Source organism: Eleginops maclovinus, chromosome 1 (genome assembly GCF_036324505.1).
Source record: "Eleginops maclovinus isolate JMC-PN-2008 ecotype Puerto Natales chromosome 1, JC_Emac_rtc_rv5, whole genome shotgun sequence".
In the NCBI taxonomy this organism is placed as follows: Eukaryota; Metazoa; Chordata; class Actinopteri; order Perciformes; family Eleginopidae; genus Eleginops; species Eleginops maclovinus.
The window spans coordinates 12,368,526-12,385,762 of record NC_086349.1 but is presented as its reverse complement, the minus strand read 5'-3'; the positions used below and the strand labels follow the sequence as shown (position 1 = coordinate 12,385,762).

At 38.6% G+C, this 17,237-nt stretch overlaps 1 protein-coding gene across 1 annotated transcript in view; it reads left to right on the top strand.

Annotated features, from left to right (window-relative positions):
- The first annotated feature begins 527 nt into the window (after positions 1-527).
- The window catches only part of cntn3a.1 (contactin 3a, tandem duplicate 1), a 73,041-nt gene continuing 56,331 nt past the window's right edge, over positions 528-17,237 (top strand). Inside the window, exons 1-2 of the mRNA XM_063895735.1 lie at positions 528-1,003; positions 8,559-8,693. Coding sequence (XP_063751805.1) covers positions 8,639-8,693 — 55 coding nt within the window. The 5' untranslated portion in view covers positions 528-1,003; positions 8,559-8,638. The remainder of the gene's footprint in view (positions 1,004-8,558; positions 8,694-17,237) is intronic.

Below are 17,237 nucleotides of genomic sequence, written 5' to 3'. Positions count from 1 at the left end.
ACAATAAAAAAAGGCAAGTCTCTTTGAGTCAGGGTACTGCTTCATCTTTGTGACTCTTTACAGTACAGACTGTAAACAGAACAGCAGCAACACAAAACTGAAGCTCTTAGCTTGCCTTCAAATGTTTAGAATAGACAACCACAATTTGTACTTGGACTGAATACAGATTGTTTTTCTGAAACAAATTAAATAATAACATAAATATATTATGACAACTCTAGCGAGCTTCCTAATAATGAATCCACTCAGAATAAGGACAAGTAGCATAGTCATTTTGCGGCTTTAATTTCTTACATAGAAAAGTAAAAAAGAAGCAATTACCCAAAAATGTCAGATAAGGAGGGTGATTCATTGTATAGGTTTTGTTTCGTGATGACCTGAGGATATGAAGAGCGTGCTGTGAACCTGCATCTTGTACACAAAAACAGGAACACCTACTGTACCCACAGTCTATGATGTGATGCCCCATGTGCCACTGCCGCCACGCACAGGCAATTAAGTCCTGCCATCCTGTGGACTCTCGGACACTAAGACTGAACACAGCCGTGTGATCACTTTCTGCCACTCTAAGTATTCATACAGCGACATTTAAAACCTCCTCACCGCAGACCTTTATGCTGCAAGCCACGGCAGCGTGTTTAGTTTGGATCAGCCTGGCGGCGGTGCGAGCAGGACTGCCGGGGTGCCCTGAGTTAACGTGCCGGGGACAGGAGTGTGGAAGACCGGGCTGCTAACTGCTCGGACTCTGTAAACACCGAAGGCACCTAAGGGTGGAAAGAGTGTACGCCAGATGTTAAGGTAGCCTGCCCTCAGAAGAGGAGAAGAGGAGAGTTTGGGGCCATTTCTACGAGAGCAGCATCCGCACTTTGAAGTGACGAACTTCACTGTCGCCGTGGACTCGATGCTGGCAGCTGCTGGGCTGAAGGAGTGAAGAGATGCGCGGTGTAACATGGATATCCGAAAAGGGATAAACATCAGCCAACACCGTAGGGGTCATACTCAGGTAATTAACTACAACTGTTTATCGTGTTTCATTTCTATACACTCTGTTTTTTGATATTAACACATTATTGCTTGTTTCGGTCTCTGCAATCATCAGGCTGCTCTTAACCGTCTGCCCATAGAAACTTCCACTCTCACAGCCAAAATAATTACTGTGAAATGCGTTAAACATTCAAGTAATTTACCGACAAATATCAGAGTAGAGGGTACTTTCTTGTGGGTTTTTCAGAATGATGCTCTTTATTTATTTCTCTCTCGGGCAATAGTAGGCTGCACACTCACAGCCTATTAATAAATGTCCAGGGTGAAATTGCACATGTCAAGGCATATATTTCATGCTTTTATAGCCATGTGTCAATTGGAAAACTAACAGGTTTGAAATGCCAGTTCCCCACTGGTTTGTACAATTTCCACACCATCAATTAGAGATAATAACAATCTTTGTGTCCTCTTATTTCCATGAACATCATTTATACCATGCATATATTCTAGAGTACAAATCCACCTATTAATTCTTAATTTAAAACCTCTGGCAGAACTAATTTGTGGCCAGCTATCAATGTGGGATTGGACTCAGTCCAGTCTCATCATCTCTTGCTTTCTTTGATTGCGACCAGCTCTGAGCCTGATTACTGATCAGATTGTCTAAAGTCCTTAAGCGTGTGTCTCTGTTAGAAATGGCTATTCTGGTGAAATCAAGTGTCTACATGTTTGAGAGGGAAAGCCTCGCACATTATGATTCTGCTATTAAGTAGGATTTTTTAGAGATGGCTTAGGGTGGGTTTCTTTTGACATTTAATTATTCTTTGTCACAAAATCTTTATGGTTTGTGTCATTGTTTCCATTGTTTGCAGGGAAGTCTCAGTGTTGTTAACATTTAGTTTGTTTCATGTTGACATAATGCCAGCTGGATGTGCGCTGGGCATAACTTTTTCTATCAAAGGATGTGGTGTTAGTCCCTACACAAATATGACTTTGGAGTGCAGTTACTCTTCTAACCTTCAGTATCCAAGTGGTTGGAGTAGTAGAGCTACTACACATCTCCTTGGGGAAGAGTGCTTATGGCTGGACACGTTTCGGATGATGTCACTGGTTTAGAAAGAGGAGGAGGGTGTAAAATGAAGTTTATAGTACCCCACTGAGCGGAGCCTGGAAAAACAGCACATAGACTCAAAAGGGTCATTGCAGGTAAAAAGTTGTTAAAGGTAAAAGTTTGCTTGTTAGGTGGAAATCCTTTTTCCAGAATTTCCACCTAACAGGGAAGCTCAGAAGGATCAACATGACTGCTTCAGAAAAATGTTCCAGTATTGTGTCCTTGTGGTTCATTCCAAACTTAAGGAATGCAGCAGAGTAGACCACCAACAATTTACCTGCAGAGCTTATCTAATCTTTTCAAAACTAAGTACTTATAGTAAAAGTTTTGGCTTACAAAAATATAAAATTATGAGCAATGATTTTTGGGATTTTTGTGTATGTTTCCAGTTTAACAAATAAGCGATAAACTACAAAGAAAACAACCAGCCCTTTGCCCCAGTGGTAAAAAAGGGAAAAACTTGCTAGGATACAAAGCAATATGATTAACAAAACCATCAGCCATAAATGGATACCATACGATTCCTTTACCGAGAGAAATACACACGTATACGGTATATAAAGTACACCCCTATATGTACATACGTAAAGATATATGCAAACACTTTAGGCCATCCTATAATAAAAAGACAAAAATGATTGCGTCATGATTTTATCAAAGGTTACAGAGCTGAGAGAGGCATCGGATCTTTTCCGAAACTTCCTTCCTTAAAAAGAGCCAACATCCTCATTTGAAAAGGTTTAAATATTACTTTTTGCAAAAACAGGCAACATTGTATTAACTTCTTTTGCAAATGTGATATATATTTGGTTTCAACATAGCGGTGTATGGGTGTACTGTAATATCCCAGTTGCAAATAAAAAAAAATATCGGACCAGAACGTGATAAGTTTAGGGCAGAATCAAACGACTTGTCCTCTAGTGTAGCTGAGGAATTACTTTCAATTGCAAGTTTGTGTCGGGAGTTTATACTTAACTTTTGCTTTGAGATCAGTTCCCCAACTTTCCATAAGAATTGTCACGTCATGGTCCTTTTTCCAGGCTTCCTTAAAATACAATAAAAAAAGGCAAGTCTCTTTGAGTCAGGGTACTGCTTCATCTTTGTGACTCTTTACAGTACAGACTGTAAACAGAACAGCAGCAACACAAAACTGAAGCTCTTAGCTTGCCTTAAAATGTTTAGAATAGACAACCACAATTTGTACTTGGACTGAATACAGATTGTTTTTCTGAAACAAAACTCCTCAGTGTTTTGCTACATGTTTATATTTTCATTTCTAATGCACACCAGCTCAGTGGGGTTTTGTAGATTCACGATTCAACCTCCTCCTCATTTTGATTCAGCGATATCTTCAGACATACAGTAACCGTCCATTAACACATGGAAGAGCCAATTTATCCATCTCTTCACATTATATATAATGTGTTACTCTACTGTTCAAAACATGTTGCATTTATTTACATAGAACATATCACAGCTGGACGTTTTTGGAGTCGACTCAGAGTCAGTAAGAGCCAGTTAATATTTGATTGACATGCATATGTTGTCTTGACTTATCTTGTTGTAGCTGCCTAACAATGTGTTGTCATTATTGGATCGAATAGATTGTTATTTTCAATTGGGCCACAGTTTCTATCTTTTTTCATCTTCCAGACCTGTTGTCATTATTATCCTTCTAGTTTGTATTGCCATACTAAGCCTAGGTTCTCAAACTGTAGGAGGATCCTTTATTCCTCACAGTATTACTAGCTTACACTTTCCTGGTTATAGGCATTATAACTCCTGGGTTCCACCAAAGTATTTAACCAAATATTGAAATCTGTGTATTTTTTAGGAACTATTAATTGGCATGCTGTTAAATCCAATTGGTATTCTTAATTAGTTCTTAAGCAAAGGCAGGTGAAATGGAATTGTCAACTGCTTTCAGTCAGAGCTAGCATGAGCTGTACCATAAATACACAATATGTTTGCTGCAGTTGCCTAATTAGGGTGATTAAAATCTAGGCCACTCCAGTTATATTTAGTTTATTTCCAGTTAAATAAAAAGTCACAGTGATGAATCAATTCACTTAGATCTATCAGTATTATCATTTACAATGAGTGCATTGCTTGAGGTTTAACCGTTTAATCAATAATGCTTGAATAAAGGGTGTTCAGAAACATACTGACTGAATGTTGATGCATAGCTCTATAAGGATGTGTAAATTATTACCATATTATGTGCTCATTATGCGGAAAATTGGGCTTCGGGCATGTGTAAAAGCAGGAAGAACCTTTCCACATGCTCAGTTGATGGTGTCGCAGGGGAGATTGGGCTGAGCGCTTTGTGGAGCGCCCCTGGTGTGGTCTGGAGAAATGAAGAAGCTGGCATGTGTTATGTCATGCCTGCGGCTTGTGTGCTTGGATCAAAACACCATTAGTCTCTTTGTCTTGTGCCACTATTTGAGGTACAAGCTTGGCTAGGGATTATGTTGGCGCTCCCTTGACTCCCATGGTGTGCAATTTGGGAGGAATATAAACATTGGCACGCTCAAAAGCTTAAGAAAAGTTTTAAACTCATTGGTTATGTGAGCATAGTTTCTTAGAAATCAGGTTTGTCAGCGGGAAGTTTAGGTTGTTTTCAGGCTTGCTTTTTCATGCCCTTCCAACTTTGAAAGTACCTTTGAGTTCATTGCTTACAGTCAGTACTGAAGTAAGCATCCTCGAAATACCTTTTAAATTAACCGTCAGATTATTTATTTTTTAAATACAAGACACTACTAACGTGTATTTTGGGTTTGGATATTACAACTACACTCAGTAAGGACCAAAAATATTTGCAAACATTAAAAAGAAAAGCACTAGATAAAAAGCTCACAGTATCAATGAAAAAGATAAAACAATAATCCTAATTCCTCTCTTAAGGCTATGTTTTCTAATAATTAAATATTATGTGTAAAAAACGTGGATATTATTTAATTAGGACTTGATATCAGCATCAGGGCCACTCTACCGCAGAGCTGCTTTGTGAATCTTTAAATCATGTGCGCTGTGAATCAAAGTGTTGAGGACGAGGACGAAATTTCACGTTCCCTACTACTACGAGTCTCAACTCGAGCACCAGCAGAAAATGAATTTTAAATGACGTGAGGCACTCAGAGCCTTGGAATGAACCTCACATGCAGGCAAACACTGATCGAGCTGATGTCTGCAGATCAAGTGAAGTCACAGCTCAGGTGATTAAAGATGCAGCATTGTATGCCATTTTCCCGGTCTTCTCTCATTCCTGCAGAGTGTGAGAGTCTGGCCTCATTCATGATTCAGAGCCTGGGGGTGTGTGTGCAGCGCACATGCATTTTATTGTGAGTTTTATCTTCATCTGGACTCTTCAACCAGAGGGACCTGGAGTACCCCTCTATTAATACATTTTTGAGCCCTGAAAAATTGATGGCAGCGAGAAATCGGGTGTAGTGGACATCACTGTCAGTTACTATGGCTGACTGAACTATAGTTTGTGGTTTATCAACTCCAGCTGCTGCTGTCAGGGAAGAAGAGGAAGAGACGTGTCACTTTGACAACACTGACATTTGGTGAAGTGCTTTGTCTCCTCAAATCTGAGGCTCGTCTCAAAGCAGCTGCATTTCGTCAACAGTCAAAGAAAAAGAAGTGTTTATATCCAAGCTTTATTCTGTTCTATGGCTTTGATTTCATGTCATTAGCTAAAGTCCCATACACTAGGGAATTTACCCTGACTGCCCTCTGTAGCATAGTGCAGGCAACATGAAACTGATTCATTGATAGATTGTTGATAAGGAATATAAAAAATTGTTAATGCATATAAACATTTCCTGAAGCATGGGTTGCCTAAGGTCAGGTTTTCTTTGCCTTGCTTGTCAGAATGATAGTCCAAAAATAAAAAGATATCCAATCACAATGAAATTAAACAGAGAAGAGCAGTAAATCCACACATTTGACAAACCTGAATGCTTGGCATTTTGACTGATTTGATGTGTTTTCAAAAATGTTGTTCAATAATCCTCAAAGGAAAATCTTCTGTAATATTGATGTCTCAACATTAGCCTAAAAATCATCAGGGATTACGATTATTATGATAACTTGACATTTTGGTCAACTGTTAGTGGAAATACCACAGATGATGAAGTCAGAGGCAACATCTCTGAGCTGCACCTGACATTTTGCAGATCTCTGCTCATCACTGTGACTTTCTACTAATTAAAATGTTTTGATCTTCCAACATCACACCACAGGCTGTTTGGCCCTCTTTCAGTAAACCAATGTCCGAGCATTTGAATTTGGTAGATACAATTTATATTTCCTTCAGAAATTGACAAAGTGCTTAAGCCCAAAAGTCAGTTTTCCAGGGAGCAATATGAGGCACTCAACAGAGATAATGCTGCCCTTCACACGCTGCAGTTAAATCATTACCCCAAAGAAATATCTTTTTTTTTTACGTGTGTAATTTCTTGGATTGATATTTTGTGTGTTATTCTCCAGCTACATCATCTGCATTTGTGAAACGAGAGGCTGAATTCGTCAAATGTATAACATCACTGTTGTAATACATTTAAATGCAGTTGAGTTTGTACAAATTGGGTCAGGAAATGTTGAGGCTATGACTGTCATTCCGTCCTTGATCATATTACAATTTTCAACCACTGACTTCTTCCTGGAGATATGAAAGAGGGTGAAACTTGAAAGGCAAAGCTTTCCCTATCATTAACTTTCATCTCAGGCTGCAAACAAATGAGAGAATCAATTTGGGATGAAAGTAAGTCATTGGTCTTGTCAGTACCACTTAAGGTCACAAGGGTAATTAATTTTACTGAAGAGGAAGTCAAATACTGCCATGGACACTCCAGGCTGGCCTAGCCATCATCTCAGGGCTGAGCGTCTTTGGATCAAAAGGCTGTCCTTTATCCCCCACTAACCTGCCATCTGATGTCTCCTGTAGAGATCAGGAGATTGCTGTTAGAGTCCAACAGATACCTGCTTTTATGAATGGGGTGTGTCAATGTTCACACATCACAGTCATGTTCCCTTCTAGTGTTGTTTTGTCAAATTGCAGCAGTTTTTGAATTATAAGCTTTTCCAAATAACATTGCGCTATGTGGAGTGGGGAATAAATTGTTTTGCTTAGTTTCTTGGCTCCTGTTTTTCATTTAAACAACATTGTGCGGAGTAATTTATTCAGTGCATCTCTCACAATTATTTCCTCAAAGGAGGAGCACTCCAAAAATATCCAGGAGCACAAGAAAGGATTTGAAGTCTCTCTGTTTTATTATTAAAAGCCAACATTTACTCATGACATTTGCATGCTAATAACTGCAAGATAAGTTGGAGCTAGGATGACACTCTAAACCCAATCTCCATAATGAGATTTATAGGGGAAAAGTGTTACCTTTTAATGCTTTAGTATACGCAGAAGGAAGAGAAGTGTAGGCGACTGAGACACAGTTGATATATTCACATAAGCATCAGCATGCTCCGTCATGCCTTTCAGTGCTACGAAGATAAGAGGCCTGCAGATAACTGGGAAACTATGAAAGTGTAATCTTTCTGTTGTCTCTGCTTTTTTGTCACAGGCCTTTTGATAGACTATACTGTATGTTGCTATTAATTCTTTCCTCATTAATTTCAGCGTGCTGACTGTGCCATCAGTCAGTTAAATGTACCAGGGAGGGAGTCGGCATGAGAAGAGACGATGGCTAATTCCCTCTCTTCATCCTTTTTCACTCTATAACCAGCCTTTCACACGCAAACATTTATATGTTGCTTTATCATGAAGGATTATATCAAAGTATCGGGAGAGTTAGAGCATTTACACAAATAAAACATCATTGTTTATCAGCGACGGGTGGAATTTGTCTCATTATCATTTCACAACTTTTTTGGGGGGGACATCATTTGAGTCTTAGCAGGGATAAATTACGGTAAAGTCCTTGAGAAAAATCAATATGTGGTTCACTCTGGGGACTGAAATTGTTTTGCCCTGCGTACACTCATCTCTTTATGTCAGAAATACATAATCCCTCCTGCTCAGACGAACTGGAGGAGCCAGGACAGTGCTTTATTACATGCTAGGGAAGTGTCAGACAGCCAGCTTGCTTTGTGTTTTGTCTCAGCAGGTTTGAAAACAAGCAATCCCTTTATGTTTCTCTTGAAGACAGGATCCCTATTATGCAATGTTAAGCACACTTAAGCAAATGCTACCGCGAGTGTTTATAAGTGCTTTGCTTGGACAAATCCTTTTCTGAACACAGTCTGGGTATAATCTATATCTTTGAGATCAAGAAACGGCTCTTTCACAATGGGACGAGAAAAGTATTTGCAAAGATTGAATGTTATCAGATAATACATAGTTTATTTTATTACCAAGCTTTTGTGTTGTATATTACAAACGTTGACCTTCTCCTGCTGTTGTTTTCTAATGGCTTCCCTCCCCCATTCTCTTTTAATTTAACAGAAAAACTGGGAAAAGGACCAAGCCAGGATTCTACACACCTGTGATTTGATGTGAGCTTGCATTGACCTGAGACTATTAAAATGGAGTTGCTATGGAAACTTATTCTTCTGCTGTCATTGGTGGACTGTGTGGCAGGTAAGTCTCCCAAGCATAATTTCTTTTCCTCATGTTGTTAGCATAGGGCTTATGGATTGTTAATTATAGATTTTTTAAAGAACAACTGGCACAAATAAAAAATTGAAAAGCAAAGGTTTTTATGGTATAGAGCTACCAAAGCTTTACTACAGTTTTACAAACGGTAGGAAATGTTTACCTTATTGTCAGCTCAAGTCAGCAAATCAACATTCCTTCAGTTGTGCTTAGCAGCTATATCTTTTTTTTTTCCTGCCAGTGAGTTCTGTTGAAAAAAGAATAAGCCAGGCTTCTATCTCTGAGAGACGGTCTCTTTCTTAGTGGTTGAATGTGCAGTCATTCATTCTGAAGAGCCCCTCGATTGTTACCCTAATAGAGATTGCACTGGCAGTCGTGCCGATATCTTGTCATTGATCTTGCTTTTAATGAGAGACCTAATTTCCTCCCTTACAAAATGTTCAGGGTCAAATGCTAGTTCTCTTCTGCATGTCAGAGTCTGAAGCTGAGAACAAGATGAATAAGGGCTTTGTCGCATGAGCACAGTTTCTTGAAGAATGACTAATCTTTCATGTTGCCTTGCTCCAAATCAGCAGCCCTTCCTCACAGCTGGACCAAAAATAATTAGAGTGCATGCGTGCGTGCAAGCATGTGCGTGCGTGTGCTTGTAACGGTCACTGTGTGTGTACGACAACAGCACGTCGGCACCTAAATTTGCCTACATGGCAATTAGCACCACTTATCACTAAATCCAATACACATCAGTGGTTGTCTAATGAGGCTTTCCTCAGGGAACTGTGATTCACTATGGGATTAAGGATCTACACCACATGTCTGAATCACATATTATGTCCTACTTAAGCATTCTGTTAAACATACAGACGAGCAAATGTCTGCGAAATCGGTGGAAATCCTGCCACAGACCTGACAGATTTTTGAACAGACAACAGGAGAGCACTAAAGTCTGTGCCGCACTGCCATAATCTGCACTCTCGCAATCCTGAGGTGCAAAAAACACATTCAGGGTTATTTATTTAAAACAGATTAGTGCTTAACAAAGGAGCAGAATGCAAACAGTTTCTGAAAAGCATTGTGTTGAACAGCCCTTGCCTCACTCTCGAGGCGCACAGTCAAAGACACAGAGTAACCCAGCATTAATATTCAGTAAGGGGTTACATTACATATGCTCTGCTTGCAAGACAAATATGGCGCAATATAACGATAGACCTCCAAAGCCTCTGTGTTCTGAGTAGGACTTGATAAGCATTTTAGTATGCAGGCTTGCAATACTGTGTAGAGAAGCACAGTGTGAGGGAGTTAGATAGGTGCTTCTGGTTAGTTTATTTATCCAGACTTGGAAGTGTTGTTTTTTTCCCCTCAAAACAGCATTGACTGTGTGGGAGGGCAATGGGGCCAAGGGGAAGTCACTCCCATAGCGAGTTCATCGGGAGTTAACCAGCTCTACACTATTCCTCCCAGAGGGGGGCTGAACGACCAGAGACCGGGGCTTGTACTGGATGTGTGTGTGTGAATGTGTTAGCCAGTTAGAGCAAGGGAGCAAAGAATAGGCATTGAGGTACGGCTTGATGTGGTTTGCCACACACACACACACACACACACACACACACACACACACACACACACACACACACACACACACACACACACACACACACACACACACACACACACACACACACACACACACACACACACACACACACACACACACGCACAGAAAACCTTTCCGCAGAAAGCCACTTCCAGCATCAGATCAACAGTTCCCATCTGACAGAAGTGGTTTTATTCACAGTCAGAAGGTAAAAAACATGTTGGTAAATCACAGTCATAGGTGTAACCAAGAAAACTCTTACAGATAAACTCTGTAGACTGAGACTGGAGAACGGAGATACATTTTCTGTTCAATTAACTCACTGCAATATAAAAAAAACATTCAACTATATCAAAGAGATTTCATACCACGATTTGATTGAGAAAAACCTAAAATAAGTACGTTCTGTGGAGCTTGCTTAACATAATGTTCCCTTGCTATGAAACCACTTGCTAAAAACATAATTCATTTGATGCAAATATTGATTTTAAAACATTTTACAACAAGCTCAATGAATTTAAATGCATCCTCCTAAAAATAATTGGCAATAATGCAATCAAATGAACATCTGTTATTAGAACTAAAGGACTACAATTTATTTTGCAGCATTGGTAACAAAGTTGTTTTCAAATCAAGTCAGATTGCTGTTATGGCTTTAACCAGCAATCATTTGTTTTATGCTTTCAGCACAATTCAGAATTATTTTGGGAGAAATGTTTCATGGTTAGTTAAATGGGTGTCAACAGTTTCAGAGAAGTAATGCATTTTGGCTCTCTGTGTTTGATGTTGTGAAAAAGGGCGGCTCAAAGCTGTTCTTTCTAAAGAGACACACCTTTTTGACACTATTTTATCTACAAGATTCTGTATTGGTTTGTTTTACTTAAAGATGTATGTTCCTTGGACTTAAGTATTATTGGTAATAATAAAGTGCCAGGTAAATCTGTCTGCATGTTAAAGTCTCACCTTCGTATCCTCAACATACAGTGGAGATTTACATTTTAAAGACATAGGGGTTGACTATACATGAATTGGGACCTTTGCTCAGAAAATATTTGGTACCTGGTCCTCTTCTATTAAATATCCTTGCCCAGTAACTTGGACTTTGGTAGAACCTCTGCGGCAACAAACATGTATCACACGCTTTATTCAGCAGGATAATCTCCACATATTAACACCCTATGATTTTTGAAGTGTAAATGCAATCGTCGTGAGTAAAAGCTTTCATTTGGCAATAAATGAACTACATCAAGGTTGCATGGCTGCGCATCACCACCGCTGATGATGTTTAGTAGCTTATTTAGACACTAGTTTAGACACTTAGGTTAGATAGAAGTAGAAGCTTAGATTACTATTTTATGTCATTGAACAAAATGTGAACATCTTTTAAGCTTGTGTTATCCACAGACCTTATTTCTGGCTTCTGACCACACGCCTTGCAATCCCTTTGACTTTGAGATGAGGGAACAGGAATTTGTAAAATGCTTACATAAATAATTTCTGGGTTTCAGGACTAACTCCACCATTGGGAGACCTGAAAACTGTTACATTTACATATGGTTATGCAAGTATAGTTTTACGACGGACTCAAATAGATATCAACCTATCCTTTAATGTGACACAGACAGTGGTCACCCTTAATAAAAATGACAAGACAAGACTGAGAGTGTTACCAGCCCACTGTGGATTTTGAGCAGGTTTATATCTTAGCCATGGAAATGAAGCGCTGCTTCTGGCCAGTCTTATAATCTCCTAGAACTACTTTTACTTTGCTCTCTATCCCTGTGTGCATCCCAGAGACGACTGGAGTTTAAAATATTGACTTACCTCATTGATTCATCAGAACATGGCAAAGCCTTTTAGGAATCCTTAAGCAAGGATTTTATTGCATCTTTGAAGTTCTGTATATGTGAAGATGTGGAATATTCCCCAGTGGGTCTTCCTCCCATAGCTGGCTGTATTTTTTTCTGGTTTTATCCAGGAATGAAAAATCTGCCAGTTTAAATGTGTTTCTGTGGCATTAATTATAGCTCTATAATAATCGGAATCTGTACTGTTTATTACTTTTTGTAAATACATCACTATCAATTAAACAGTATTATGTATTTCTGTCGAGGTACATCCATTAGCCTGGAGCATTGCTGTGAGCTGCTCTTATGAAGTTAATGGTTTGTGAAGATTACTACGAATTAATGTCAACATTTGACTTGTATCATCCTCCATGTAAGTGGAGACTGTAATTATGCTTTTATCAACTAATTTAAATTAATAAAAAGCAATGAAACATTTTCAGCCTCACAGTATTCTCTCATATACAGTAACTTTGATAGAGTGAGAAAAATTGCCTGATATTTATTTCTGAGATTTTTGTATTTTTATCAGATATTTACATTCAATTTAAACTGCATTTTCAAAAAGTGAGGACTAATGGTCAATTCAAGCATTATGTACGTGACTGAGTTGGAAATATTTTCCAAACCATGATAAATGTTTCCATTAGTGCATAGCAGTTGGTAGGTGACAAATTACCTCACCCTTCTTGTGGAGGTAATAGTTGCAACATTACTGCAATTAGATGACAAATGGCATTCTTAGAAGCAATGCATTGCTGGATTTATGTAGACATTTAACAGAGGAAGCAACAACAAGAAATAGGTGCAATTTGCCATTCCCACATATGGGACTGCACCTAATCAATTCCATGTGTCTACAGCCAACACAGCATTGATACACTGGATACAATGAGTGTTATTGAATTTTAGATGCTTTTGCTTTGATTAGCTTGAGAATGGTGTGACATGGTTGGATATTGGTTTGTAACCACTTTCTTCTCAATACCGATTGTGTTGCTAAAAATGTAATTAACTAAATAAAAAAGATTCTGCAGTACAGTACACTGTAAAGTCCTAGCAATAAAGAACGCTGGATCATATATTTTTATTTCTAGTGGTATTTATTTTTGATCTGTTTCTTTATTTTGTTGCTACCTTATAGTAGTACTGGAATCACAACACGGCATCCATCTCCTTCCAATATTCTCCCTTTTTTCAGAAGTTTTACTGGTGAATTTAATGTGAAAATATTGATGGAACCTCGAAAAACAAGTTTCACAGATATAATATTTAAAACAGATGTGATTGACTCCATACTTTGCTCAAAACAACTCAAACCATCCTTCTGCTCCGGGGTAACATTTGCTGCCCCTGAATGCGAAACCTTAAATGTTTACCTTATCATTCTGGACAGAGGAGAAAGATGCTTTAAAAAGCAAGATTGGCTTTTTTTTTTTATTTGATGCATAAAACCCTGAGCTGAAACGAATGGATTTGGGACCTCACAAACGACCGATACCTCCCCCACAGCCAACTCCCCATGTGCCTGTTTATTCATGCTGAGGTAAGCCGGAGGAATTCATTTGCTGTCAGCTACTATTGAATTTGAGATTAGTTTTTATTTCAGTCTCCTAAACAGCTCCCTCTGCCTTCCACTTGTGCTTTGATGCTGAGTCTTGTGTTGTGTGAGGAGCCTTCGAAAACAGCTGCACATATCACCATCTGGCAGCAAGTGACAGATATGAGTGCAGGCGACCCATTTTATTTTTAAAGACCCTTTTCATAATGACCTCCATCTCGGTCCTGCAGTATTGTGCAGTCAACTTCCTGTTAGGATTCTGGATCAGTGCACTCCTCTGATAGAGAGCTTTTTCATGATTTTGCTTTCCTTGCGGGGTGCTCAGCGTTGGACCTGAAATCAGATTCTGACAACATGTTCAAACATGTTTCTTGACTTCTTTAGTTCCCTTAAGGAGTACAGAATCCATTAACAGAAATGTCAATGTTATTTTAACATTTTGAAGTTTTAACAGAAGTATTTCCAGTACACATCCACAGTCCGGTTAAACCAAGGTTTAAACCAAAGTTTATCTTTAGTATTTTTATGCATGCCCCATTTTGCCACTTTCCTTTTAACGTAACAATGTACATTTCTCCTCTGTGCGGCTAATATTGGTATTCTTTTTCTGATTCTGATAAGCTACTTATATGATTTATTTCTCGACGAAAACAACTTTCAATATATTCAGCCTGTAGATCTAAGTCTGCTGTAGTGTGTCAAATTTCTGTGTTTGGATACCAGAAAGTCTGAAAATGATTCTGCTTTTCCCCACCGCATCTTACATTCATTTCATGAATGCAAAAAAAGAGTTTCAAAGAGTTAGCATCAGGTTGAACTGAGCCCCCAGGCACAGCCCCCAGAGCCAAAATACCTTATTATTATTCTGGCACTCATTCACCATTACAATATCTGTTTCCATGGTGCTGCCAAGATCGGGTCAGTTCATTGCTGCGATAAACTAGGTAACCCAGGGCTGCAAACAAATATCTGTGTTGATTAGTGTCGAATTAATTGAATATTGAGTAAGGTTTGCAGCCCACTTTTGGATTGATTAAGAGTGCAATACCCACCAAGGTTATGCAAAAATGTTCTCACAGACAGGGTTCAGCACGATTGGGTAGTTTGCTACTGGGTGCAGTAGAGATAATGCGAGTGGTTCTGTTGAGCGGTTGTTTCTGCTTTAAGTTTGGCAACAGCAGGGTGCCAGTGATAAGTGCAGGGTCCAACACGTTAAATAAGCACCATGAAACACTCACTGCGCTCCAAAAAAAGGTTTTACCACAGTCTTAATCAGGTGGTCATGAACATAATTTGAGGAAAAGCCACAGCAGTGCATTTACTGCATTCATTTGTTAGCACACAAAACTGCTGTGACAATGAATCAACCATTCTTCAATCTTTAAATGTATATGCTTTCCGCTACAATCACTAATTACTTACTAATCCTGTTAGTTTTGGATTCCTTAAATACTAAATCTGTAAGAGAAGAGAACATAACAAGGCTGTAATATTACCATTAACTTTGCTTCTGAAGAAAAATATGGGGAACATCATCCTGCTACATTGCAAGTTTTGACTTCCAGTGAAAGTGCTGTCATCATTTAATGAGTCAAAGAATAATAGGATAATATGAATAGCCTGTATGGACTGGACATTTCTCATACAATCCTGCTTTGAAATAACTTGCCCTGATATGTAATGTCCGACTCTTATGCTCTACTGCCAAAAATATTCTTTCTACTAACATTAGAGATTGTGTGAGACTTATATCGTGCAGTGTTGTTATGTGCGCATGAGCCTTGTAGTATACCCTTCTACATTCTTAAATTGTAATCCTGTGATGGAATATATTTGTCCTAATTACTTAGAGCCATCCTGTGTATTCAGTTACTCCCTAAGCCTGGCTGTACATCATTAATGAATACTTTTCAACAGGATTTACAAACACTACATTGGGCTGCATGCAAGATCACCTTTGGGTTGAAGTATTATTCAGGCGGGAGAATTTAAGTGCTTTATAAATACTCTTCTGTTTGTATTAAGTTAAATGAGTGATTATCAGATAAAATAAAACATCTCATGATTTGGCTTTGAGTTCTATCTTTGGAAATTCTGCGAGATAAAGTGCTTATAAATAACTAAAAGGCTTGATTATGTTTTAGGGGCGGCCAGCTGAATTGCCCCAATTTAGGCATTCTTCAAAACGATGCTGAACGCAAATGTTTTTGACTTGATAACTGGAATCATTTATCAATTTAATAAGGCACAGTGATTCATCTCATGTTTACCGCAGGCTTTGTCATCCTTCCCGGTTTGTGTACAACAAGTGTGAGGATGTGTATTTGAGTATGGACTGTACAAGAGGTGTCTTCTGGTAATCAATCTTCTCTCAACACTGCTTCGAGGTACACGCTTCATCTAACAAAGATTATAATTAGGCAGCCTTTTTATTCTCTGTAACTTTCTGAGAGGTTCATCCTTGTGGAGAGGAACAATCAGCGTACAAGGTCCCTTGTCAAGCATCCCCACCCTCTCAGGCAGTTATTTTGAGTCTTGAGGATAAACCTGTTCTCCCATGGCACCAAAAACTTGAAAGGGATACCTGCCTCTCATACAAATGAGTTACCCTACCTACAGAATCTTCCCTCTTCTGTATCATTACAGAATGCAAATGTATTCTGACAAATCCAAATTAATTCCTTTCCATCACAGAAAGAAATGTTTATTCCTGGGAAATGTTGACTACCCCATGGGTCACTCTTACTGTAGGCTTTGCTTGCAAAACATGCATCTACTATTGTACCTTTGTGATGAACTAGGAAACGGATGTAACACTAACAATGCTGCTGTCTTTCTTTTTATATCCTACATTGTCCCTCCAGAAATATATTTATTCATCGTAGGCTGTGTTATATACATTATATTGTGTATGTTTTCTTCCCTGCAGAACAATACATGAACAATTGTGATAAAAATAACCTGTGGACACATAGTGCATATATGCAGGAATAGTGTAAAAGTGTTATTTAACAATATTTGCCAGCTTTACTGGTGTTTGTATAATAGCAACCTTTCTTCCTGACTAATAATATGTATGACATTTAGAATAAAGGCAAATACCACAAGAATCGTTATTGCTTTTTTTAATATATATTCAGGAATTACAATAAATATTTAGTCCTGTATTTTTCCTTCAGTAAAGTAAATGCTTTTCTTCCATTTGAGTCATAAAGAGCACGATGTTAAGGGCTCAAATGAGAGGGGTCAACTTAAAGTGAGACCATATCCCACTCAGTATTTGTTATGGCATTTTATTTCTTGTGTCTTGTTGAATTACATCCCCTGGGAAAGTGGTGTAAAGTGTTAAGATGCAATTGCACTGAAGCACTGCAGCATTGCAATATGCCTTTGACAAGTCTTCACATTCACATTTTTGCGTTAAAGTTATATGAAGGTCACCAACCGATTATGCATTTCTTCTGACAAATACGACTGATGTGCTCATGGCTTCTGCTCACATGGACAACAGATCCATACTAAGCAGAGAT